Source organism: Aythya fuligula, chromosome 24 (genome assembly GCF_009819795.1).
Source record: "Aythya fuligula isolate bAytFul2 chromosome 24, bAytFul2.pri, whole genome shotgun sequence".
In the NCBI taxonomy this organism is placed as follows: Eukaryota; Metazoa; Chordata; class Aves; order Anseriformes; family Anatidae; genus Aythya; species Aythya fuligula.
Genome location: NC_045582.1, coordinates 4193724 through 4219743, shown reverse-complemented (window position 1 = coordinate 4219743; position 26020 = coordinate 4193724). Strand labels below are relative to the sequence as shown.

The 26020-nt window shown below is 47.3% G+C and overlaps 2 protein-coding genes across 10 annotated transcripts; both read right to left on the bottom strand.

Annotated features, from left to right (window-relative positions):
• Positions 1–41: 41 nt before the first annotated feature.
• LOC116498447 (von Willebrand factor A domain-containing protein 5A-like) lies at positions 42–20057 on the bottom strand. 9 transcript variants are annotated; one of them, XM_032202723.1, is made up of 18 exons: positions 19949–20057; positions 10027–10095; positions 8990–9237; positions 8627–8849; positions 8092–8273; positions 7884–7998; positions 7023–7150; positions 6790–6878; positions 6391–6535; positions 5916–5998; positions 5327–5441; positions 5001–5165; positions 4615–4718; positions 2986–3167; positions 2612–2815; positions 841–1064; positions 406–529; positions 42–229 (listed from the first exon to the last, which is right to left on the bottom strand). In XM_032202723.1, exons 2-18 carry the CDS (start codon positions 10067–10069, stop codon positions 150–152), a joined length of 2454 nt encoding a protein of 817 aa, XP_032058614.1. In that variant the 5' UTR covers positions 10070–10095; positions 19949–20057; the 3' UTR covers positions 42–149. The 9 variants fall into 9 exon arrangements, 7 of the variants coding, with proteins under 7 accessions (XP_032058614.1, XP_032058615.1, XP_032058616.1 ...); XM_032202724.1 differs by having other exon boundaries at positions 8131–8273; XM_032202725.1 differs by lacking the exon at positions 5001–5165.
• On the bottom strand, positions 18867–25743 carry LOC116498293 (olfactory receptor 10A7-like). The gene is made up of 2 exons (XM_032202540.1): positions 24890–25743; positions 18867–18912 (listed from the first exon to the last, which is right to left on the bottom strand). Exons 1-2 carry the CDS (start codon positions 25741–25743, stop codon positions 18867–18869), a joined length of 900 nt encoding a protein of 299 aa, XP_032058431.1.
• Positions 25744–26020: the final 277 nt, after the last annotated feature.

The window sequence follows — 26020 nt, the reverse complement described above, 5'->3', positions numbered from 1 at the left end:
TCTTCTCCTCTCCCCTCCCTTTCTCCTTTTCATATTTTATCTTTAGCATTGTATTAATGATACTGAATATCCGTTCAGACAGTTTAGGTCACTAATCCTGGCTGCTTCCCTGACCAACGTTTTGCTCACTCCCAGTAGTATGGGGAAGTTCACATCCTGAAGATGATGGGCTCTACCAAGCAACCTAAGAGGGAATTTGCTGCTTCCAGACATTCATTCAGATGGATCTCTGCAAGTAGAGAGAAAAGGTAGAGGATGGACACAACTCAGAAAGGGAAGACAGTGTGTACTGACAGTCTCATAGACTGCCACACAGGAGCACAGGGAAAGAAGAACATGGGTGTTTGCTGTGCAAGTTTGTGGAAAATGCCTAGAGTATGACTCCTCCTAGCAAAATCTACTTACCAGTTTGGTCCTGTAGCCACCTACAAGACTTGGCCTCCAGAAGTTCTGACCAAGATACCCTCCATTTATACCGGTGCAACCAGACTAAGGCCAACACTGTGGCCCAGGCAGTCGGCTTCACATGCTGTGGAGGAAAATGGAACAGTCAGGGGGAAAAGAAAGACCAAACCTAAAATAGCACAAAGCTTTGGACAAATCTTTGCCTGAAAGGAGGACTTCTATACACACACACAAACTCTCTGAGCTTCTGAAATCCTCAGTGCCAGAAAGTTCCCAGATACCTGTGTTGATTACATCTCTCCTTTCTACAAGCAGACAGCCTCAATATCCTGACTGTTCTGATCTTCTCCTGCTGGTTCAGCTCAGACTGGAAACTTGGAGAAGATAAAAGCTCAGCTCATGATATTTCCCCCCACCCGCCCCTGATCTGCTTACCTTACTGGGCTTTTGGCCCTTAACTTCAGCCTTGCTGAGCCCCAAGGCTAAGGTCAGGGCTGAGGTCAGGTCCCATGAGCCATTTGCTTTCCAGAGTGCCACTACTGCCCTGAGACTGGAGAAGTCACACAGTCTTGTTGACAATGGTGAAATTTTCCAGTCCCAACTTATGTGAAATGGTGGTGGTTCCTCCATCACCAGCTCTTCAGGAGGAGATTCCTGCTCTGGAAGACAGAAATATTCACATAGCTCCTATGAAATAAGCAATGGTTAGTAACCTTAAATTCTGCCTTCTCCAGATATCCTCAACTGTCCTACATCCTTCCTGGGCTTTCCAAAGTTTTCCCAGACCTCCAAAAGCATCCTGCACTTTTCCAGAACTCCCAGAGCACCCTCAAATTTTCCCAGTCCCTCACAGGTATCCTGACACTGCTGATCTTATAGGTCTTTTCCAACCTAAATGATTCTATGATCATTAAAGGTTCCTTCCAATCCAAACCATTCTATGATTCTATAGCATTTTAAACCCTGCTTCATCCTTCTCCACCATCAATTCTTGAACCCAGTCTCATCATGAGCTGCTCCTTTCCACATTCTGGGATATAAGACTTCTTTGAAGCTACAATAGCACTGTAATACATGAAGGTGAGGTGGGTCAAGCACAGACCATAGGATATTAATGTTCTAGGCATGGCCGAGTTCTGCAGCAGAATTAACAGCTTTTATGGGCAGAAGAAGTATTGGGGAACAAAGAAGTTGGGGGCAGAACTAGGGATCATGTAAAGCTAGCCTAAATGTATACAATGTAATTTAGTTTGGCAGGAATCTCTGGAGGTCATCTAGTCCAATGCCATAATTCAAGGAAGTTTTCATTTCGATCAGCTTACCCAGGAACTTATCTTGAACATCTCCAAGGTTGAGGATTCCAACAGTTCTTGGTTATTATGATTTAAAACAAAACAAAACAAAAACTTCCTTATACCCATTCAATATTTCCCTTGTTCCAACTTGTATCAATTGCCTCTTATCCTAATGCCATGTACCTCCAAGTCTCTGTATTCTTTGGATCTTCCTCCAATCAGGTAGTTGTAGACAAAAATAAGGTATCCTTAATAACAAAACGAGTTCCTTCAACTTCTTTTTGCATGCCATGTAGTTCAGCCCCCTCATTTTAGTTGCCTTCCTCTAGATTCATTCTAGTATATCAATGCCTTTATCGTAATGAGAGAGTTTCCAGTAATTCACATGCCTTTCCTTTCTGTTTGGACACTAGAGTCAGGCTCAGCTGACTCAGCTTGTGACTCAGTCACAAGCCTCCAGCTTTCTTCATTCTGACTGTGAATTCCAGATGTCCTTGCTTCAGGTCACTCAAAATCTTCTCTTTGCAGACTTTCCACAAAGACCACAGCAATCTCCTCTCCATTCACCCTGATGGTGTGGAGTGTGCTCATTACTTTTAGTTCCTTCAATTAGCAGCTCCAGGCCTTGTCTAGAGTACAACTCTCACAGAGGAGGGCACTTCTGCCCCAGCACCAGAGAGAAGCACCAGCCTCTCTCTTCAGCTCAGGACCTAGACAGCAGACTCTTCCTTTCATGCTCTGTCTGGACTGAGGCTTCCAATGCACTATGGGCAAATTTGCTTTGCCTATTTCTCCATCCGTCACCAGCACAGTGATAATCAGGAAGTCTGGTGAGAAAATAAATACTGAACGGAGAGTTTAACTGTTACGCAACACATCAGAGGATCCACAGTTGAGAATTTTCTACTTACCTTTACGGGGGGATGAGAGCTTGGTCAGTACTACAGCATCAGAGGCTTTGGGATGAAGCATCTCAAGACAGAACTGGAACTTTTGGACCATCCAAAACTTGGTGGAGTTGAACCACACAGGCCTGAAGCCACACCAGAGAAGCTGGCAGGGAACCAGGTTGTGAGAGGGAGGAAGCAGCATAGGGGAGTCTAGAGGCAAAGAATCTGAGAGAGAGGCAGGAAGATGGGGAGTGAGGGTTAGACTAATATATTTAAGAGAGAGGCAAAAGGTTGTTCAGGCCCACAGGCTATGGGGCTGGTGATGGTGAGGAGGCATCAGACCAGCAAGTTCCACTTTCCCCTTACAATCCTATCCCCACTATTCTTGGCCTTACCGTGGTGCCAGGTATCCATCAGTTCCATGCGTACAGCTATGCTGGATGTGAAGGGGGATTGGACCCCCAGGCTGAGGCTGAACGTAACTGCATTCTGCCAGATGCCCTTCTCTGACCTGCTTGTCCCATCCCGGGACAGTTTCCACAGCAGATGCATCATGGCCATACGGTGCACAGGCAGCCTGCAGAGAAAGGGGGTTAGTCCTTGTTTCCACTGTGGGTAGGGGGATGAGATCATAGAATCATAGAACAATCAAGGTTGGAAAAGACCTCCAAGATCATCTGGTCCAACCATCCCGCTACCACCAATATCGCCCACTAAATCATGTCCTTAAGCACCACGTCCAACCTTTCATTAAAAACCCCCAGGGACAGTGACGCCGCCACCTTCCTGGGCAACCCGTCCCAATGCCTGACTACTCTTTCTGAGAAGAAATGTCTCCTCACTTCCAACCTAAACCTTCCCTAGTGCAACTTGAGGCCGTTCCCTCTTGTCCTATCACTGGTTATCTGCAAGAAGAGGCCAACACCCAGCTCCCCACAGCTTCCTTTCAGGTAGCTGTAGAGAAGCAGTAAGATCTCCCCTGAGCCTCCTCTTCTTCAGACTAAACAACCCTAGTTCCCTCAGCTGCTCCTCATAAGACTTGTGCTCCAGACCCTTCACCAGCTTTTTAGCCCTTCTCTGGACATGCTCCAGGGTCTCAATGTCCTTCTCGTAGTGAGGAGCCCAACACCGAACACTATTCAAGGTGTGGCCTCACCAGAGCAGAATACAGATCACATCCCTGGTCCCACTGGCTACACTATTCCTGATATAAGTGAGGATGCCAGTGGCCTTCTTGGCCACCTGGGCACACTGCTGGCTCATGGTCAGGCGAGTATCAATCGGCACACTCAGATCCTTTTCTTCTGCACAGCTTTTGAACCACTCTGCCCCAAGCCTGTAATATTGCATGAGGTTGTTGGGACCAAAGTGCAGGACCCACCATTTAGACTTGTTGAACGTCATCCCATTATCCTCTGCCCATTGATCTGACCTGTCCAGGTCTCTCTGCAGGGCCTTCCTGCCCTGCAGCAGATCGTCGCTTCCCTCCAGCTTGGTGTTGTCTGCAGACTTACTGAGGGTGCACTTAATTCCCTCATCCAAATCATTAATAAAGATATTAAAGAGGATGGGCCCCAACACTGACCCCTGGGGAACATCACTGGTGACCAGTCGCCAGCTGGATTTCAATCTGTTCACCACCACTCTCTGGGCCCAGCCGTCCAGCCAGTTTTTAACCCAGCAAAAAGCGTACCTGTCCAAGCCATGGGCTTCCACCTTCTCCAGGAGAATATTGTGGGAGACCATGTCAAAGGCCTTGCTGAAGTCTAGGTAGAAAACGTCAACTGCGTTTCCCTCAACCAAGGCTGCTGTGGAGTAGCAGCAGGAGTAAAGATGAGGGGGCAGTGGGGCAATGGTCACCCAAATCCTCTCCCCATGTCAAGGCAGAGGAGATAAGTTGGGAGCACTGGAAACCTATATTGTCTTCCCATCTCAAGGTATGCAAGCAAAGGACACCTGTTGTCCCTCCTTGAGACCTTGATAATGTCCCTTTGTCTTTGTGGGCTATTGTGTTATCCTCTCACCTGTCATCTGCTGATGGGAACAGTGAGAACCTGAGTGTGTAATTGAAGGACTGGCTGCCTACAAGGTACTTTAGGGTCACAGCTGCCACATCTGCCTCTGGATCCTGGGGACACAAGAGAAAGAGTCAGACAGAAAAGTTTATCTGCAAAGCACAGGGAGGCTGGCCACTTAGCTTCCATCTCTGCTCTGCTAAAGTAGTAGATAGATGTCCGTAGTTGGAGCAGAGGCAGTGGCATCTCGGAGGGAAAAAACAGGGTTCACAGAGACATAACACTGGTCTTTCCCAGGTCTAGTAGAGGTGAACGACTCCCTGTGTTGAGAACATGAAACTGGGAGTGTTTCCTATACCTTCCAGAAAGCCTTGCTCCTGGATCTGATCTCTCACCTGTGCTTGTCCATGGATCTGGGCATAGATGATGCTCTGATGTCCCTGGAAGATTGACTCGGGAGCTTTTCTAATCATTGTCACCTCCAGGCCTGGTGGAAGGTCCCAGTGCAGTGAGATCTCACTTGCCAGAGGCTTCAGGGCCTGCTGCAGGCATTTCACTGCCTGGTGAGGGGACACAGAGAGCACAGACTGCTGGAGGGGGTCTCTGAGTTGGCGTGGATGATGGCATTTGGATTGCCTTGCATATCTAGGAGAACCATTGGAAGTGCTGTATAGAGCAGTGGGAGTGGGAGTGCTGGAAGCACAGGCGCCTGGGGAGTTACCTCAGATGTCATGTCCAGTTTGGAGTGGATGCACACACATTCACCCTTTGTCTCCAGGGAAATGGCCTGGCAAAGGTTGAAGCTGTCACAGCTGTTAACAGGAAAACAGAAACACCTGTACAGGAAAAGAGAGAAAGGTTAGAGAGTGGACAAAGGTGAGAGGTAAGAATGGCAAGATTGGTATAAAGGAAAGGTAAGACTGTTTTTAATTGTAGGAATGAAACTGTGATTCAGCTTTCTCTCACCCTGGAGTGAGAGAGTTTGCCTGCTGTGTAGGGAGAGGTTAAACTGGTTTGGGGTATAGAGGTCATGGGAATGGATTTTGGGCCCTCAGAGCATACTGAGGTATTGCATGGTGAGGGGAAAAAGAGAAGTGCTGAGAACAGACTGGAAAAATTGTGAGAGAAGGCCCACTACAAGAAGAGTATAGGCAGTCTTCATGAGGTAAGGAAAGTGTGTGTGGAGGTCATTGCTGAAGTCCCATCAAAGGGAAGATGTAGGACAGACTAGGCCCTGAGAGAATTTTTGAAAGACTGACAGTCAGGGTGAGTGACCATGTTGGGGGACAGGAACAGGGCTCCCCCATTACCGTTGGTCATCACGGTAGCGGTGGACCTCAGCCATGATAGCTTCCTCTTCACTGGAGATCTTCCTCTGGATGAATATGAAGAGCTGAGGCGGAGAGGAGGGGAAACAAAGATTTTTAGGGCTGTGAACCCTCATAGAGGAAAGACACTCTCCTAAAATGCAGGCAGCCTTACCCTCTTCCACCTTGAAAGAGGGAGGGAAAGAGATTGTGTTTCCTTTCAGGAACACCAAGACATCTGCTAGTACAAAGTGGCATGCCACAAGGAATATCCACTTTCTCCAAAGGCAAATTCCACAGAAGCCCTCCTAAGCTGCTCTCCCCAATGACGGTGTCACGTTCTGACATTAGAATGCCCCCCTACATGGCAACTCTCAATGCAAGCGCCAGCAGCATGACTCATGATGCATACTGAAATCTGCCTTTGCCCCACTGTTTACATTCTTTCACTTCCCCATTACGCTTTGTGCCCTGATACCTGGCGGGGATGCTCATGAAGGAGTGGTGTGCTGTAGATTGACTTTAGGAGGCCCAAGAGGTCACAGCCCCCTAGATCAGGGCAGATGGAAGAGAGGCGTCTCACAGCATTGTCCATGCTTTCTTGCGTGTATTCCACACTTTGCCTATGGGAGAGCAAGCAGAATGTCAGAGGGAGAGAACCCAGTCCACAGCTATCCCCACATGACCACTTCCCAGGAAAGCCCTATCTCACTACCAGTGTTCTAGAAGCAGCCTGAAAGGAGAACGTACTCTATCAGTGCCTCTAACAGATCCAACCCAGCAGCTGCCATCCAGCTAGAGCTTGTCCCTAGTTTCACTTAGAAGAGTCATACTCAACTTGCCTCTTGGCCCTGCCCCAACATCACCCCCAACTCACGGATAGAAGGCTTTGAAAGTGGCCCCAAAACTGTAGATGTTGAAATAGCAGCCCACAGGCAAACTCTTGAGGAGGAAGAGCAGTGTGTTCTAGGGACAGACAGAACGATGGGAAGAGCTTAGATGGGAAAGCTAGGCAGAACATCCACTCCCACGAAGCAGCTTGCCTCTATCCCCACCACCTGAGCAGAAGTATTGTGAAAAGTCCACACTGAAGACCTCCTCAGATGGTACCTGTGCATCCTGGAAGAGGCTGCAGTCTATGAGAAAGAGGAATTCCCCAAGTTGGCCTGTACTGGGCACCACTTCAGGAATGCTGGGCTTCAGTGTCACCATCACCACAGAGTCTCCTAGCAGGGATCCTGGAGCGTGGGGGAGAAGCAAGGAGGATTTTTAGGTTGGAACCCCCTTCTCTGTCTCTTTGCTTTTGTCCTACATATTGCCCTTAGCTCCAACCTATGATATTAACTTAGAAGGAGCTGCTGACTCCCTCAAGGATAGAGAGGCCTTTCAAAGAGATCTTAACAAATTAGAGGGCTAGGCAATCACCAACAACATGACCTTTAACAAGACCAAGTGCCAAATTCTAGATGGGTCTAGAGGGGGAGACTTATCAGGAGCAGCTGAAGTCACTTGGCTGGTTTGTTCTAGAGAAGAGTAGACTGAGGGGAGACCTCTCTGTGGCCTACAGCTTCCTCATGAAGGGGAGTAGAGGAGAAAGTGCAGATCTCTTCTCTTTGGTGACCAATGGCAGGACCTGGGGAATAGTATGAAGCTGTGTCCAGAGAGGTTCAGATTGGATATTAGGAAAGGGTTCTTCACTGAGAGAGCAATTGGGCACTGGAACAGGCTGCCCTGGGAAGCGGTCATAGCACCATGCCTGTTGGACTTTGAGAAGCATTTGGAAAATTCTCTTAGGCATATGGTTTAATCTTAGGTAATCCTGAGTGAAACCATGAGTTGGACTTCATGATCCAAGTGGGACCCTTCCAACTTGTGATATTCTGTGATTCTCTAATTTGATGAAGCTATTGCCTGAAAATTCCTCAGATTTCCCCAGTCTCCGTGGTGCCCAGTTCTGCCATCCACACTCACCAGGTGCAGCTTTGGGATCTCTGCTCTCCACCACAGCACTGAGATTGTGAGGCCGTTTATAATACACAAGCAATTGCAAATCATCAAAGTGCCAGGGTGTTGATTTCAAGGAAACCTGAGGACAAGTAGGGTGTGGGGAGGAAAGGGAACCAAATAAAAGGACCAAGGAGTCCTTAGTATCATCAGTACATCACAGACCCTTCCCTACTTTGCCACTTTGGGACTCTGGCATCTGACAGGGCCATACCTCAGCAGATGTCTGATCTGGAGCTGTGTATTGCAGAGGGGTGTGGCTGCTGTTAATGTCTACATGAGACACACCACAGGCTGACTGCAGGCAGATTCTAAAGTGCAGGTTTTCCAGTATCTCGTCCTCAGAAATCTGCCAGCCTGTAGGGACAAAAAGATGTGAGAAAGTGAAAGGAGAGAATGTAGGGCAGCAGACAGTGATTGTGGAGTACTATCTGTCATGGGTGGTGGTGGTGGGTCAGATGTGGAATCTGAGATTTTCTCACTGCAATGCTTGTATGGGGGGATCTGTAGTCTCACAGTGTGGACTGTATAGGAATTTCTTTTGCTGTGGAATATGTGGGGAGACTTGGGGGGCTTCTGGCTGTGAGGTATGAGGGGTTATTTTCAGATTCTATCGGTGTGGCATGTGTGCAGCTATGGGGTCCTGCCCCACAGAGATGGTGAGGAGGAGTGTGCTCCTCCCTGGTATAGGCACCCGTGGGCTCACTCACTAAAGCGCATATGTTGGGGGAAAAGGTCTTGTGGCCAGCAAAACAAGGCAGCTCCATCAGTATGCAGCGGCAGCTCCTGGATATAGCACAGGTTGATGGCCACATCCCTGTTAGGAGGCAGGGTCCCCAAGAAACAGACAAACACTGGACCCCAAATATCTGGCTGATCTTGCAGGTATCTCAAATTCTCCATGCCTGAAGTGGCTTTGTGCAGCTTCTGGGCCTACCACAAAGCGAGAAAAATGTGTTACTGAGGTCACAGCAGAATTTTATTCTCTCACTTCCACACTTCACTTCAACCTGAACCCCTCTCCCTGCCCTATCAATCCCCCATCCCCACTCCCCCCCAGAGAATCAGAGTACCTCCTCCTTGTCCCAGAGCATTGCTTCAATACGGGTGTCCCCCATGGTAGCATAGAAGGTGTATACAACAGTGTCAGGGTCCACAGGAAAGACGAACATGATCTCCTCAGAGACTTGCTGCTTATTGCGGAAAAACAGCTTAGACTCCACATCAGCCACAAAGTCCTGGATGGTTACATTTACTGCCACAGATTCCAGCTGTATTTCTTGATATATTGAAAAGAACCATATTCCCCTGTCAAATAATCCTGAGGAAGACATAACAGTTGTCAGACTCACTGGTTGACTGTAGAGTATTTTACATTTAAAGTGTCTGCTAGCAACAGGCATCATTTGTGTGTCCAAACTTGTCACAGAAATACAATTTGCAAAAGCTGACAAACAGCAATTAAAGGTCCCTAAGGCTGCCAGTATGTGTCACTTGGACCACATTTCCTCATCTCTCTAAGCCCCGTACTGTCTCGCATAGACCTCAGATCACCTAATTGTTCCATGCTTCACCTTAATTCAGACCTATCATGGCACTGTGAGGAGTCTGTCCTTCAATATATGGAACGAGATAGCCCCACAACAAGCTTCATGCAAATGGCAGGAAGTTCTCTGCAGCTCCTCAAACCTTCATACCGTATCTCAGAGACAAGAAGCAAGTCCTACCTCCTGTTTGGAGACTAATGTTCCAGAGAGATTAACTTAAGTGCATATACGACTCATTTTGCACTACTGAAAAGGAAGGAGGGACCCTAGCATAACATAAAAGGTAGTCACAGGAGGTCCACATCATCACCCCATTTCTTGATGGCTTCCCTGGAAAGCCCTGAGCACTATGGGTGAAATGAATCACATGTACAGCAACCTCTTTTTTCCTGTGCAACTCAGAAAAAGTAAATACTGACTACAGGGCATGCCTCTGAGTCCCAGAACACAAAGAAATGTGCTTCCCTCTCAACCATTCAAGAAATCAGTTCCTTTCCACATTGCTTTCCAAGTAAAAATCCTCCCCACTGTTCACAGACACCACACTCCTGGCCCCAACTCACCCCTGTACATACGACGCTTTCTCAGCATGCCACTTGGCCTCATCTTGACTTGAAGGTTGAAGACAGGTTCTGTGTGGGAAAGAGCATAAAGTGAGTTATGAGGACCTCATGAAAGAAACTCAGCACCTCCATCTTCCCTTCCTCTAAGACAGGAAGCTCCCACCAGCATACATGGCCAAGATGACTCTTGCTTCCTCATATCCTTATCTCAAGATTGTTTTTCACTAGCCTGGTAGTAGATTGGTAGGAGAGAGGCCTGCAATAGGAACTGCAGATGTCCAAAAAATCTGTTGGCTCAAGGGGTGTGTGTGTGTGCTTAATTTACACTAGACAGGGAAGGGAAGGTGGCAGAAATAATGGTCAGAGACTGAGAAACAAGGCAGAGCATGGGTTTGGGCCTGAGCGATGGCAACTGCACATGGAGGAAACCAGCACCAATGATGACAGGAAGAAATGGACAGAGGAGGGGTGGACAAAGAGCAAATGAAACGTAGTCTGGGCAGATGGGTGGATGCATACATGGATTTGTGGGAGGAGAGTGCCAAAGCTGTTGGTTGAAGAGGGCAGTATTTAGTGGCAGCAGGAGTGAATGGCAGCAAAATATGAATGTATGGGAAGTTGGGCAGGAAGATGGAATTTGTAGTTGGATGCAAGGATGGCCATCCAGGCCAGTGGGGCGAAGATGAGTTTGTGGTGGTTTTACCCAGCTGGACAGCTAAGCTCCACCTCAACTGCTCTCTCACTACCCCTCCTCAAAGGGAAAGAGGGAGAACATAAGATGAAAAGGGCCTAAGGGCTGAGATAAGGACATGGCAATCATTCAGTAATTATTGTGACAGCCAAAGCAGACTCAGCATAGGTAGGCTAGAGAAATTTATGACCTATTACTAACAAAACAGAGGAATGAGAAACTTAAAAAAAAAAAAATACCTTCCCCTCATCCACCCTCTTCCAATTCCTCCACCTGATTGGCACAGGGGAATGGGGAAATGGGGGCTGCGGTCAGTATATAGCACTTCATCTCTGCCACTCCTTCACAGTCCTTCTGTCCCTGCTCCACATGGGGTCCCTCACATGGGATGCCATCCTTCCTGAACTGATCCTGTGTGGGCTTCCCACAGGCAGCAGCTCTTCAAGAACTGTTCCAATATGGGTCTGTACCACAGGGTCCACCTGTCTGAAGCAGACTGCTCCAGCATGAGTCCCCCATGGGTGGCAGCACACCCCAAATCCCCTGCCCCACTGTGGAACCCATGGTGGGACCCCGTTCTCCACGGTCTGCAGCATGGAGATCTGCTCTGCTGTGGGACCCATGGGCTGCAGAGGGACAGCCTGCTCCAGCAGGGGCCTCTCCACAGGCCGCAGGGGAACTTTGTTCCAGCTCCTGGAGCACCTCCTGCTCTCCTTCACTGACCTTGGTGTCTTCAGGGATGTAGTAGATCCGCTGCTTGACAGGGAAGGTCTCCTCACAGACAATGACATATGCAAAGCAGAGACGTTTAATGCCTTCTTCACCTCTGTCTTCAATGCTGATGGTGGGCTTCGGGACCCTGGTTGCGCTGAGTGGGAGGACCATGACGGTGGGAATAACAAAAACCCAACTGACCCTGAACGTGTGTGGAATTTGCTACTCCACCTGGATCCACACAAGTCCATGGGTCTGGATGGGATCCATCCCAGGGTGCTTAAAGAGCTGGCTGATGTCATCACGGGTCCTCTCTCAATTATTTTTCAATGATCTTGGGAATCTGGAGAGGTCCCAGTGGACTGGAAACTGGCAAATGTTGTCCCAGTTTTCAAGAAGGGTAAGACCTAGCAATTACAGGCCTGTCAGTCTCACGTTAGTGCCTGGTAAAATTATGGAGAAGATTATTCTTGAAGTTATTGAAGCGCACCTGGGGGACAATGCGGTCATTGGTCCCAGCCGATATGGGTTCATGAGGGGCAGGTCCTGCCTAACAGATTTGATTTCCTTTTATGATAAGATCACCCATCTAGCTGATCAAGGGAAACCAGCTGATGTGATCTTTTTGGACTTCAGCAAGGCTTTTGACACGGTTTCCCATAGGATCCTGCTGGACGAAATGTTCAGCATACAACTTAACAAAAACATCATACGATGGGTGAGCAATTGGCTGACAGGCAGGTCTCAAAGGGTTGTGGTTGATGAGCAAATTTGCCAACGACACCAAACTTGGAGAGTTGTGGACTCTGATGAGGGTGGAAAGGCCTTGCAGAGAGATCTAGACAGATTGGAGAGCTGGGTGATCACCAACCACATGAAGTTTAACAAAGGCAAGTGCCGAGTCCTGCATCTGGGATGGGGCAACCCTGGCTATATGTACAGACTGGGCGATGAGACACTGTAAGGCAGCCCCACAGAGAGGGATGTGGGGGTTGTGGTCAACTGCAAGTTGAATATGAGCCAGCAGTGTGCCCCAGCAGCCATGAAGGCCAACCGTATCCTGGGGTGCATCAAGCACAGCATTGCTAGTCAGTCGAGGGAGGTGATTGTCCCACTCTACTCTGCGCTGGTCCGGCCTCACCTTGAGTACTGTGTGCAGTTCTGGGCACCACAGAACAAGAAGGACATTAAACTGTTGGAGGTTGTCCAGAGGAGGGCAACGAAGATGGTGAAGGGCCTAGAGGGGAAGATGTATGAGAAGCGGCTGAGGGCACTGGGCCTCTTCTGCCTGGAGAAGAGGAGGCTGAGGGGACATCATCGCGGTCTACAGCTTCCTTGCGAGGGGGAGTGGAGAGGCAGGTGACCTATTCTCTGTAAAATCCAGTGATAGGACCTGTGGGAATGGTGTTAAGCTGAGGCAGGGAAAGTTTAGGCTGGACATCAGGAAGAGGTTCTTCACCGAGAGGGTGGTTGCACACTGGAACAGGCTCCCCAGGGTACAGTCACTGCACTAAGCCTGTCTGAATTTAAAAAGCAATTGGACTGTGCACCTAGTCACATGGTCTAAACATTTGGGCAGACCTGTGCGGTGCCAGCAGTTGGACTTGATGATCCTTATGGGTCCCTTCCAACTCAGGATATTCTAGGATTCTATGTTTCTCAGTCCTCTCACTCCCAGCTGCTGTGTGCAGCAGATTATCCCCTTCTTAAATCTGTTCTTACAAAGGCACAAACAACATAAATTATTGGCTCCACTCTGGCCAGGGTTGGGTCCCTCTGGAGCTAATGAAACTGGCCCTTATCTAACACTGGGCAGCTTCTGGACTCTTCTCACAGAGGCCACCTGTGCAGCCCCCCACTACCAAAACTTTAGATCATCATTCGAAATCATTAAATTTCATTAGAAATCATTAGATTTCTATTGGATAATTATCATTCATATTACATCCCAGAAGTCATTAAAATATTCAAATGTCCCTGAAACATGCACATTTGTTTCTACCGGTGGTCTTTTGGGGTTTTCTGGTGGACATCAATAGTCTTCCTCACTGTGTTCGCTGCTTGGACCCGGCTCTTGTGCATGATCTAGACATCTTGTTCTTTCTTTTCTTATTATTTCATGTTCGGCCTGCATACTGAGCTTAGTCATTTACACATCCAAGGACATATGCATAGCACTCATGCATATCATCCTCATCTCATCTTCTTTTGACACATCCTCCAGGCCTGCATCATCTTGCCTTCACTTTGAGGTTCAAGTCTGTATTTGCTTACGGATGAAGCTGGCTAAGTAATACAATGTTTCTAAACTTCCTCCTATATAACTAAACATAGCAAAGGTTAGACCTATCTGCTCATAATGCATTTCAAATTTTGCTCCATTGCTCTATCGAAAGGGGGATAACATATGTCCTTTGGATTTGATATCAGTTTGACCAAGTACCAATGGTAGGACATGGTTGCCAGCTAGCAGCACTAAGAAGCTGCAAGAGAGCCAAAGAAATAGAGCTTAGCCAAACAGCCCTGAGCAGAGGTGGTCCAGTCCCCAGTCAGGAAGCTGGCCAGGAGCCTGAGCATTGTGGTGGAAGTGTAGCAGGTCTCCAAGCTGGACAAATTCACCAGCACATCAGTTTGTGCAGATGCTGATCTGTCTCCATCAGCAATGAAGATTTTCCTAAGCACAGTCTGCAAAAAGAGAGGGAGGAGGAATCAAAGCACCTAGAATCAGGTGTGCTCCCAAATGCCAACATTTTCCCATTCTTTCTCCATGCTATGTTGTTGGTTTTCTCTTCCCCTCCCTTCACAAAGAGCCCTTAGGAGAGAGAATATTTGTGAAAGAAAGTACTGTCAGAGAGAAAGCAGGGTTGAACACACATCAGTCAGTGTTCAGATTCCATTCAGGGGCTCCATACTTACTGGAAGAAGAGGCACAGGTTCTCAGTGAGAGCTTGTCCTAAGACAGCTCCCTCCAACAAAACAGTTGAGTTACCCCATGAACTTGTTCCATGAAGGGTATTTGCTTAGACTTCAACAGTCCCATTACTAGGCCTGAAGTTATTCCCAGCTTGCTCTTCACAGGTGTTAAGGACAGAGTTCCTTTTGCTATCAGGCAGGAGAAAGACAGCTTAGAAAGTGTGTATGAGGAGATGTAAATCTTGGATTCACAGGAAATGAAAGAGGGACCATTAGAGCATAGAATTAAATCATGATCCAGCACAAATATATTTAGCTTTGATTATGGAATGGCAGAAGTTAACCATTGCTTGCAGAATTGCTGCATGAGCGTATATAATTAATTATTAGTCCATGTGATGTATAATATAATGACACCTCTAATAGGGAAGCTCCAGAATAAGGACAAAGTGGCTGCTTCTGGGTCAGTTTCAACCGACTCTTCAAAAAGACAGAACTGACTTAGCAAGGACAATGAACAATCTGCCTGAAGAAATTGAGGAAGTACAGAAAGCTACAGGCCATTGAATTTAGAGGAGATAAAAGACAGCTCAGGGTCTATGTGGTGTCATTAGGAAGAAAATTACCAGTGAAGAACCCACTGTAAACTAGTGGGTCTAGTAAACTGCTGTAAGTATGTAGCAATCTTGACCAAGTGACCATTGCACATAGAGGAGCTGTTGATCCACATACTAGTTAACCTGATGTGTTGGGTCTGTCTGGGATGGAGTCACCTTTCCCTGCAGCAGCCCACACAGTGCTGTGCTCTGCACTCATAGCTGGAACAACGCTGGTATCACTCCGGTGTTGTGTCTATTGGTGCATAGTGCTGCCATAGCATCAGGACTCCTTCCAAGGCCCCAAGAGCCAGCAGGCTGGGGGTGGGCAAAGGATGGGGAGGGGACATCGCCAGGAAAGCTGCCCTAAACCAATCGAAGGGATATTCCATAACACCTGATGTCACACTCAGCAATAAAAGGGGGGCTCTCGTGGGAGACGGGGCTGTTCCTCCGCTACGCGTTTTGAGGCCCTGCTTTGCAGAACATGGCCAAACATTGCTCATTGATGGGAATCACAGAATCACAGAATTTCTAGGTTGGAAGAGACTTCAAGATCATCGAGTCCAACCTCTGACCTAACACTAACAATCCTCCACTAAACCATATCGCTAAGCTCTACATCTAAACATCTTTTAAAGACCTCCAGGGATGGTGACTCCACCACCTCCCTGGGCAGCCCATTCCAATGCCTAACAACCCTCTCAGTAAAGAAGTTCTTCCTAAGATCTAACCTAAAACACCCCAGGCACAACTTTAGCCCATTCCCCCTCGTCCTGTCACCAGGCACGTGGGAGAACAGACCAACCCCCACCTCGCTACAGCCTTCTTTAAGGTACCTGTAGAGAGCAATAAGGTCACCCCTGAGCTTCCTTTTCTCCAGGCTGAACAAGCCCAGCTCCCTCAGCTGCTCCTCGTAAGACTTGCTCTCCAGAGCTCTCACCAGCTTTGTTGCCACTCACTGGACTCTCTCGAGCACTTCGATGTCCTTCTTGTAGCAAGGGGCCCAAAACTGAACACAGTACTCGAGGTGTGGCCTCACCAGAGCCGAGTACAGGGGGACAATCACTTCCCTAGACCTGCTGGTCACACTGCTTCTGATACAAGCCAGGATGCCATTGGCCTTCTTGGCCACCTGAGCACACTGCTGGCTCATATTCAGCCAACTATCAATCAATACTCCCAGGTCCTTCTCCGCCAGGCAGCTTTCCAACCACTCATCTCCCAGTCTGTAGCTCTGCTTGGGGTTATTGCGCCCCAGTTGCAGGACCCGGCACTTGGCCTTGTTAAACTTCATTCAGTTGACCACAGCCCATCGGTGCAGCCTATCCAGATCCTCCTGCAGAGCCTTCCTACCCTCAAGCAGATCAACACACGCACCTAACTTGGTGTCATCTGCGAACTTACTGAGGGTGCACTCAATGCCCTCGTCCAGATCATCAATAAGGACATTAAAGCAGACTGGCTCCAGTACTGAGCTCTGGGGAACGCCACTAGTGACCGGCCTCCAACTGGAATTGACTCCATTCACCACGACTCTTTGGGCCCGGCTATCCAGCCAGTTTCTAACCCAACGAAGCATACACCAGTCCAAGCCAAGAGCAGCCAGTTTCTTGAGGAGAATGCTGTGGGAAACGGTGTCAAAAGCCTTGAAGTAGAGATTAATTTTTTTCCTTCTCTCTGTGCTTCTGCGTGGACTTATTGTTTCAGTTTCTTTTTCTCCCCATTCCCCCACATGTGCATGGGAGCTGTTTTACAAAGTCTGAATGCTTTTTTTTTTTTTTTTTTTTTCTTCTTAATGCAAAACATGATGCAAACATCTTCTCCGGGCCTGCTCAGCATGTCAGGAGGGAGGATCTTGAAGCCCTTGTGCTGTGAATGTTGACTCCAAGGGCTAATACACAGGTCCTGTGGACCTCAGCAGGTTAGTAGATCTCAGGGATGTGCAAATGCTTGTCCTAAAGGAACCTGGAAAGGTCTGCATACCTTTAACATTATACTGCTATCAGTAACCATGATTGTGTGCAGCTAACGTTTCTGGTAGGTATTCACTGACAATTATCAGAGTTAATCACAGCACAGTTATATTGTAGTCACATGCTGACAGATTTCATCAGACTTAACTGACCTAAATGTATTTGCTATTGCTGTGATTATAACACTAATGTGCCGTGGTTTATGTAAGCTGTTAAAGATCATTAAGCATGTTCTTCATAGAGTCCCAAGTTTCTTTCTTCACTAGCTAATGCTTCACACTTTCCAGTAAGAGAAAATGCTTCATACGCTCCCCAAGTGATGTCATATCATAGCAGATGTCCTTTTTCGTATCAGTAGAAGAATTGGCACTGCATTTATCGGCTGCTTTGTCCTGTAGGTTTGTTCAGTATTGCCAGTAGGTGGCTGAGTGGTGATGGTTAAGTGAGCAAGGAGCATCACCTAGCGCATGCTTCTGGTAAATACCCAGAATGTGCCGTAGTGATCTTGGCTGGAGAATCATCACACACGAAGGAGTTGGTGATCCACACAACAGTTAACCTGAGGAGGCACAGGCCTGTTCTGCGCTGTGCTGCACATCCAGCTTCACCTTCGGGATTGTGCTGGGCTGCACAAATGCCTTGGCTGCAAGACAACCTCAGCCAGATCACTGTAACAGGGCTGACACTGTAGCCTGCTCATTGTAACATATCACATTGTAACATATTGCATGCTGATCAGGTAGATCACCATTTGATGTTGCACAGCCTGGGGTTCCCAACAGTGATGGGGATGTGATTATCTATGCTATCCTCTTTCTATATGTCTCATATTTCTCTACTGTCCTACAACATAGAATGTCATTTTAAATGATATTTTACAGCATCTGAGTGTCCTTTTTAATGGGATCATAGTAAACCAGCAAATCCTGGTGCAAAACATTTGATGCAGGCATCAGATCCCAGTGAGAAATGCCTTTCTGGAAAAGGAGGAAGACAGAATGAGTGCCCGGCTAGCCTGCATGAAAGTGTGGGGGCAGCTGCAAGGTATTTATTTGCTCAGGGGACTTCCCTGGTGCTTTTGGAAAGAGAAAAGGAAGTGCCTCAATGTTCCAGTCCAGCTGAAGTATTAACTCATTTCAAGGAGTAAGGTGTAAGGAAGGAAAATTTGCACTGTGTTTGGTTGGTACCTAAGTGCTTGAAGAAGCCACAGGGATATTTGGAGCTAAAGTGGCTCTGCCTGAGCTGCCCGTGCAGGAGCACGTGGGTGACAGGTTGCAAACAGTGGGGAGGAAGGGCGGGGTGGCTTGGGCACCTCTGAGGTATGAGCTTCTTGTTGGGGAAAACGGGGATTGGAGACCTTGGTGACCCTGGGATGAGGAGTGGAGAGCGGAGTAGGTGGACAAGTATGGCAACAGCATTTCTATCTGGCCATTGGAGATGACGAAGGCAAAGGAGAGGGGCTGAAATGAAGCTTGGAGCACTGGGGCATCGTCCCTGCTTGCCTCTCCCCAGTCGATGAGGAAGAGGCATCTTGCTGAATTGTGTCCCACCTCCTTGCAAATGAGACCAGGCAAGGGGGGACCCCTCTGCAGCATGGCTCACAGTGAAGGCTGGGAGGCTGGGGCATGCGGGGGTGGGAGGGATGAGTGTCTCCCATGTGCTCTGCTTGTAACACTGGGCAGATGGTGTAATAAGCAATGGGCTATGACTGTCCAACATACAGGAGCAGAAGTCAGTCTAATGAATGGAAATCCACCCCATTGCCCCAGGAGTAAACATGATGTTAACACAAGCAGGCGGGGGCGGGAAGGGGATGAACTGTCTTGCAAAGTCATTCTAAGCTCTCAGCCAGGAAGATAGTGATGCATGACCATGCAGTTCCATTCCAGGCATAATGATACAGCACCTAGAGAGAGCTCAGAACTGTTAGCTCTTGATGATCATCTGCAGTCAGGGTGAGATTTCTGAGGGAATGGTTTTGGGAACCACCCTTTTGTTCCCAGGAGATGGAGAGCCTCCAGCAACCCTGACTCAGCTCAGCATTAATGGCAGTCTTGTATTCTCTGCCAGTACTGCCCCAAACAGTTACCGAGTTAAGGGGATTTTAACACATGTAAATTTGAAAGGACCTCATAAAAATCAGACAGTTTTTTCGGTCTGGGTTTGGGGTCTTCACATAGCAAAAGTACAGAATGAGAAAAGTAGAAAAGAAGAAAGGAAGGAAAATGACTATGTTCAAAACCTGCCATCAGGGACCATTCACCACAAAAAGTAAGGGTAGGTATAAGTGTCTGCACCTTACTCATATAAGAAAGCGATACTCTCATATACACATCATCTTTGTCCCTGATGTTGCCAGAGACCCCTGTCTCCAGTCAGCCATCCTTGCTGCCAGTTTCTTTAAGCTGTACGTGGATAAACCTCCAGTTGCTGGAGGACCCCATTGTCAGAGGGATTCATGTGAAGACCATTTCTATTGAATAAAACTGAGTGCTGCTAAATTAGTAGAGATCTGACTAAGGATATAAATTCTGTGATCATAGTAGAAATTTTGTTTTATCAGCAACCAATTTTAAGAAATCTAGTAACAAAATATGTATGCTTATTCACTTATTCTGTGTTAATATGAATTTCTGAATATCATGATCTCTGTGTGTATGATCTCACGGCAATTTGAATCTTAGCTTGCACACTTTCTGTCCTCAGCCATGAAGAGGCCTAAATATATAGACAACATTAAACTAACTTACTCAAACCAGTTCTATTTCTGCACTCTCCCTGAGGGCATAACGTTGTTCTTAGTCTCATGCAAAAGCCCTGTAAGTAACAAGAGATGGAGAGACTCATTGCACAGAGCAACAGAAACGAACAGCAACACAAGTTCCATGCCCCTCAGCCTGGCAGGATTGAGCAATAAAAAACAGACAGACACGGAGAAGCCTCCTAACCTTTGCAGCAGTACAGCAAGCACAAACAAACGTGCGCATGTGCATGGAACAGATGTAAGGATGGATGTAGAGGCACACACTCACCATGGAACAGGAGGCTGCAGCAGGACCAACGAGCAGACAGACACAGGAATGGTTCTGTGACTGAACCCTGTTAGCTGCAGCATGAAAGTATGGACAGACGTGCTCAGAGAAGAAGAAGAAGGAGGAGGAGAAGGAAGAGGAGGAGGAGGAGGAGGGCTGATCTCTGCAGGAAGTGGGAGGGACAGATAGGAACTGAGTTCCCTGTTACAGTGCCTGTGTGGCTGCCTGGAATGCAGACAAATGTGCACTCAGGGCTGGGAACCACAGATGCTGCCGGTCCTTCCTGATGGGATGGGCTAGGGGGGACTGGAGATACTGCCAGCCCTGCCTGTTGGGATGGGTGGAAGGCACTGGGTGTATGGATGCTCAGGGTCTTTGGGCTGTTCTGAGATGTCAGTGGAGCCATAAAGAAAACAAGGCCATGGGGAATCTGAATGGGAAGTGCTTTTTGGGCCTGGATGGAGGAAAGAGGCTAGGAAAGGCACTGACAGAGACCATGTAATGTGTTGGCCACCTTCTGGGGACTCCGAGCCACGGATGCCACTTGCCAAAGGCTTGTTGTGTACAGCCAGGGCTATCAGGGAGCAACCTACAGCAGCGATGCACAGGGTGGGGTGTCTGCCCAGTACTGCCCACTCTGCTGAGGGACTGGGCTCAGGGGATGGGGACAGGCTCATGTGTTCCCCTCAGGAAGCACCCCACAGCCAGAAGCAAAAGTGGGTGCTGATCAGGTAGTGTCTCCAAATGGCCACCTCTGTTTACCCTGCACTCACACAAGTACTTCAAACAAGTTCATCAGCTGGCCTTCCCGATGCTCTTCCCTGCCTTTTGGTTTTGGTTCCGCTCGAGTGGGCAGCTGAGCTCCACCACAGCCACTCTCTCACTCCCCCTCCTCAAAGAGGAATGGGGAGAAAATATGATGAAAAAGGCTCAAAGATTGAGATAAGGACGAGAAGATCACGCAGTAATTATTGTAATGGTCAAAATAGACTTGGCATAGGGAGATAGTAAGATTTATTGCTCATTACTAACAAGCTAGAGAAGTGAGAAACAAAGGAAAGAAACCCAGAGCACCTTCCCCCCCCCCCCCCCCCCCACCATCCACCCTCTTCCACCTCCTCCCCCCGAGCGGCACAGGGGAACAGGGGAATGGGGATTATGGTCAGTCTACAGCGCTTCTTCTCTGCCGCTCCTTGTCGGTCACATCTTGTCCCCCCTGTGCTGTGGGGTCCACCCACGGGATGCAGTCCTTGATGAACTGATCCGGTGTGGGCTTCCCACAGGCAGCAGCTCTTCCAGAACTGCTCCAGATATGGGTCCATACCATGGGGTCCATCCCTCAGGAGAAAACTGCTCCAACCTGGCTCCCCTATGGTCAGCAGCTCCTTCCAGGTCACCTGCTCCTGCTTTGTCTCCTCTCCATGGGCTACAGGTCCGGCCCGGAATCTGCTCCAGCAGGGGTCTTCCACAGGCGGCAGCCTCCGTTGGAGCAGGGCCACCTGCTCCACCATGGTCTCCTCCATGGGCTGCAGCTTGGAACCCTTCTCCACCGTGGTACTCCATGGACTGCAGGGGGACATCCTGCTTCACCATGGTCTTCACCACAGGCTGCAGGGGACTTCTGCTCCGGCACCTGGAGCACCTCTCCCCCTCCTTCTTCACTGACCTTGGCACCTGCAAGGCTGTTCCTCACTCCTCTCACTCTCCCAGCTGCTGTATGGCACAGCATTTTTTTCCCTGTCTTAAATATGCTCTCACAGAGGTGCAAAACAACATCACTTATTGGCTCAGCTCTGGTCAACAGTGGGGCCCTTACCAAACATGGGGCAGCTTCTAGATCCTTCTCACAGAAACCACCCCTATGGCCCCCCTGCTACCAAAACCTTGCCACCTAAACCCACTACACCTTTTGCTTTGCCAACATGCCTCATTGGGTCCAACAGGATACAGGTATGGAGCCAATTTTAGAGCAGTGAAGAAGCCTTGGAAGAAGACATGGGCGTCTTGGATCTTTCTTGTAGACATTGCTGAGCTTGTTTGAAGGCACACACCCACAGAGAATTGATTGCTAAAGCTGGAAATGGTTTGGTAATGGGTGAGCCTATATCCAGAGGTGGGGTACTGTTTTGAGGACCACTTAGACCTCCTTGTTCCCCAATGCAAAGTCTATTTTAGTTGAGGGCTGGAGTCACCAAAGTGCACTAAGTTGCTCCCATCCTGCAGCAGTGGATTCTTGCTGCCAAGGAAATAGTAAGTTGGCACTGAAAATGACAGACAGGGTCCATCATTTTAAGATGGTGTTTGTACCATACTTTCTGTTGGCTTTCTGTTTCTGAGCTGTGGGAAAGAGATTTTAATTCCCCACTAGATGCACCATACAGAAGTTCTGCTGCTGGGCTTGCAGTTGCAATGTATGAACCTCATCCATGATCGAGTATTTGGGCTATGTTGAATGCATACAACTGAATGAAAAATAAGTAAAGAATATGGATCATAGCAGATGGAGCGATACTCTACTCTTTGGCATCCAGTGACAGGATGAGAGGCAATGGGAACAAGGTAAAATACAGGAAATTCTGATTACATGTAAGAAAAACATTCTAACTTCAGAGGTAGTCAAACAATGGAACAGGTTGCCGAGAGGTGCTGTGGCGTCTCCATCCTTGAAGATGTTCAGAACTGAACTAGGCAAGACCCTCAGCCCGCTGCTGTAGTTGACTTGCTTTGAGTGAGTGAGTTGGACTAGAGATCTTAAAAGCTTCCTTCCAACTTCAGTAATTCTCTGTTTAAATGCTAGTAAGCATTGCAGTCCCACACATCTCTTGATGACTCAGACACCTTTGCAGCTGCCATCAGGATTTATGGGACTTCTACTTCCCCTCCTGACGGAATCCTGCTTGGCCATCCAAGGCTCTTTGGGTGCTTTGTCGGAAGTGAAAAACACACAAATGCTTAGCCTTAGAGCTTGGTACATTCCAATAATCTTTTGTATGCATTAAACAATAAACAATTGTTTTATTCTTTTAAACAACATATTTTTGATAGCAGACTCTCAACACTGGCTAAATATACCTGAAAAAAGTGACCCAAGAAGAGGACCATGACAAGATCCTATGATTATTGGTGGGCCAGATATTGGAAGAATAAGCTGATAAGGTGTATATAAGGTAATATAACATCTCAAATCTGTGACCCACCTGGGAGGAGCATGTAAGGTTCTATTCCACTTGTTGGAGTTTCTGTCAGCTGCCACCACAGAATGACAGTCTGTAATGTCTCCACACATCAGCTCTGACACATCAGCTTCCCCATGCAGTCCCATGAGTTAGGGTCAGTTTAAAACCCTTAGCTTTGACCAGGTGATCAACAATATCTGTACTGCTAAACGTGGCAGCTTATAGACCTACAATCATGCTTATCTCTAATATTTGTCCCTACAAGGCAACACACAAAGCTCAGAGGAGATGAATCCCAACAGAGGTTTCTTCTTTCCTGTTACGGTATTTTTTGTGCTTAGGTGAATTGATCAAATAATACATTTTGCTCTTGGAAATAACACATTACTTACTCTTGGAAGACTAAATGATGTGTCTTGGTTTCTGGAGTTTGTTCAAAGAGAAACCTTGTGTGCTGTACAAAAATATGAGGCAGAAGAATTATGGGAAATCTGGCCTAGATGTCCTGATTTACCAGGTAAAATGGCACATACAGTCATCGTTTATGGACTTAGAGCATTCATTGACCGTGGATGAGACTGATTCCAGTTTCCTTCCCCCTCTGAGAAAGCTAGGGCTGTTTTCTTCCCTCCTCCTGAATGAATACTCTAATGTCCTGGAGTCACATATCTGCAATTGCTTCTACAAACCTCTCAGTCACTTTGCCAAAAGCTATTATTCATGGCATAAAGAACAAGTAGCAGAGAGATGCAAAATACAAATGACAGTATGGCCTGGGTAGCAAGATAATTGTCTAAGATGCATTGCAGTCTCTGCTACAGTGACTTTACTGTGTTTCTTCTCTTCTCTTCTCTTCTCTTCTCTTCTCTTCTCTTCTCTTCTCTTCTCTTCTCTTCTCTTCTCTTCTCTTCTCTTCTCTTCTCTTCTCTTCTCTTCTCTTCTCTTCTCTTCTCTTCTCTTCTCTTCTCTTCTCTTCTCTTCTCTTCTCTTCTCTTCTCTTCTCTTCTCTTCTCTTCTCTTCTCTTCTCTTCTCAAAACAAGTATTGGTTTTTCTTCTTCTCTTCCCTTTCCTCCCCTGTCAAATAATGAGATGCTCATTACCCAAGCCCCAAGTGGTAAGATAAGGGGAAATGAACTCAAGCTGTGCCAGGGAAGGTTTACATTGGATATTAGGAGAAATTTAACTACTGCAAGGGTTGTGCATCATTGGAATAGGCTACCCAGGGAAGTGGTTGAGTCACCATTCTTGGAGGTCTTCAAGAAATGTGTAGATACAAAACTCAGTAGCATGGTTTAGTGGTGGACTTTAGTACTAAGTTAAAGGTTGGACTAGGTGATCTTAGAGGTCTTTTCCAACCTGAATGATTGTATGATCTATTACAAGATGTTGGGAGCATGTGGGGGGTGGAGAATTTTTGTTTATCTATGAAATAAAGAATATTTCTTTCATAAAGCAATAAAATTCAAAAAAAAAAAAAGAAAAAAAAAAAAGAGAGAAATCTTCATCTCTAGCATCTGATACAAGGTGATGCATTATGAATACTGAATTAGTAAGTTTCATATATACTCATACTGGACAAAAGAAACAAAAAGTTCTTGAGTGCACTTTGAGATACCTCCCATTTCCTAGTGATTCAAGTTGTCAGGACATTTAAAAACAGTCGAACATAAAAGAAACATACAATCCAAATATGCAGAGGAGAAGAAAGATTCCTTTCAAGCAGCATAAGTTTATATCTTACTCAGCTCAGCTATAATTTTGACTAGTGCTCCTTTCACTTCTTTGTTCCTCAGGCTGTAAATGAAGGGGTTTAATGTAGGAATTATGACTGTGTAAAAGAGAGCTATGATTTTCTTAGTGTCTTGTGAATTACTGGACTTGGGCTGTAAGTAAATCAAGGTCCCACTACCATAATATAGTGTTACAACAATTAGGTGTGAGATGCAGGCATAGGATACCAGGATGAGACAAAATGGTGTAAAGATGACCAGCACTGTGGCTGTAATTGTCTGCTTCTCATAGAAGGAGGTGTCAGTGCAGGAGAGCATAATGATTGGTGGAATATCACAGAAGAAGTAGTTAATCTTGTTGGGCCCACAAAATGGCAATGTGAACACCCAAACTGTCTGCACCACAGACACAACATTACCACTAGCACATGACAGCAGGACTAGGAAAAAACAAGCTCTGCTGTTCATGATGATTGCATATCTAAGGGGGTTGCATATGGCCACATAGCGGTCATAGGCCATGGCTGCCAACAGGTAGCATTCGGTAGCTCCTAAGAAAATCACAAAGTAGAGTTGTGTGGCACAGCCCACGTAGGAAATTCTCCTCTCCTCTGACAGGAAGTTTACTAACATCTTGGGAACAACAATGGATGCTGTAGAAACATCCAGGAAGGATAAGACCCGGAGGAAGAAGTACATGGGCATGTGGAGGTTGGGATGCACTGTGGCAATGAAGAAGAGAAGATTTCCAGTGATAGTGAATGTATAAATCAAGCAGAATGTGAAGAACAGCAAGTTCTGCAGTTCTGGGTGGTTGGACAATCCAGAGAGGACAAATTCTGTCAGAAGAGTATGGTTTCCTAGTTCTGGTCTTTCTGTTGGCTTCATCTGGGAGGAAGCAAATGGACAGGGTGTCAGAGGAGTAGTCACTGCAATGAGATCAGAGCGTTTCAGCCAGTTACTGAAGCAAGGAGCCTCTGGGAATCCCTGGGGAGGCATTGGATTGAGGGTTACCACTCTGGAGGTGGCTTTGCTGAACAAAGAAGGCAATTGCTGTGTGTGCTGTAAGAGTGTAACACTGGTGTTCACTAAGTTTCATAGTGTGCGAGAGTGACCCAAACATACAACTATTAGTAGTTGGTATTTAAGGGTTTGCTTCATTACA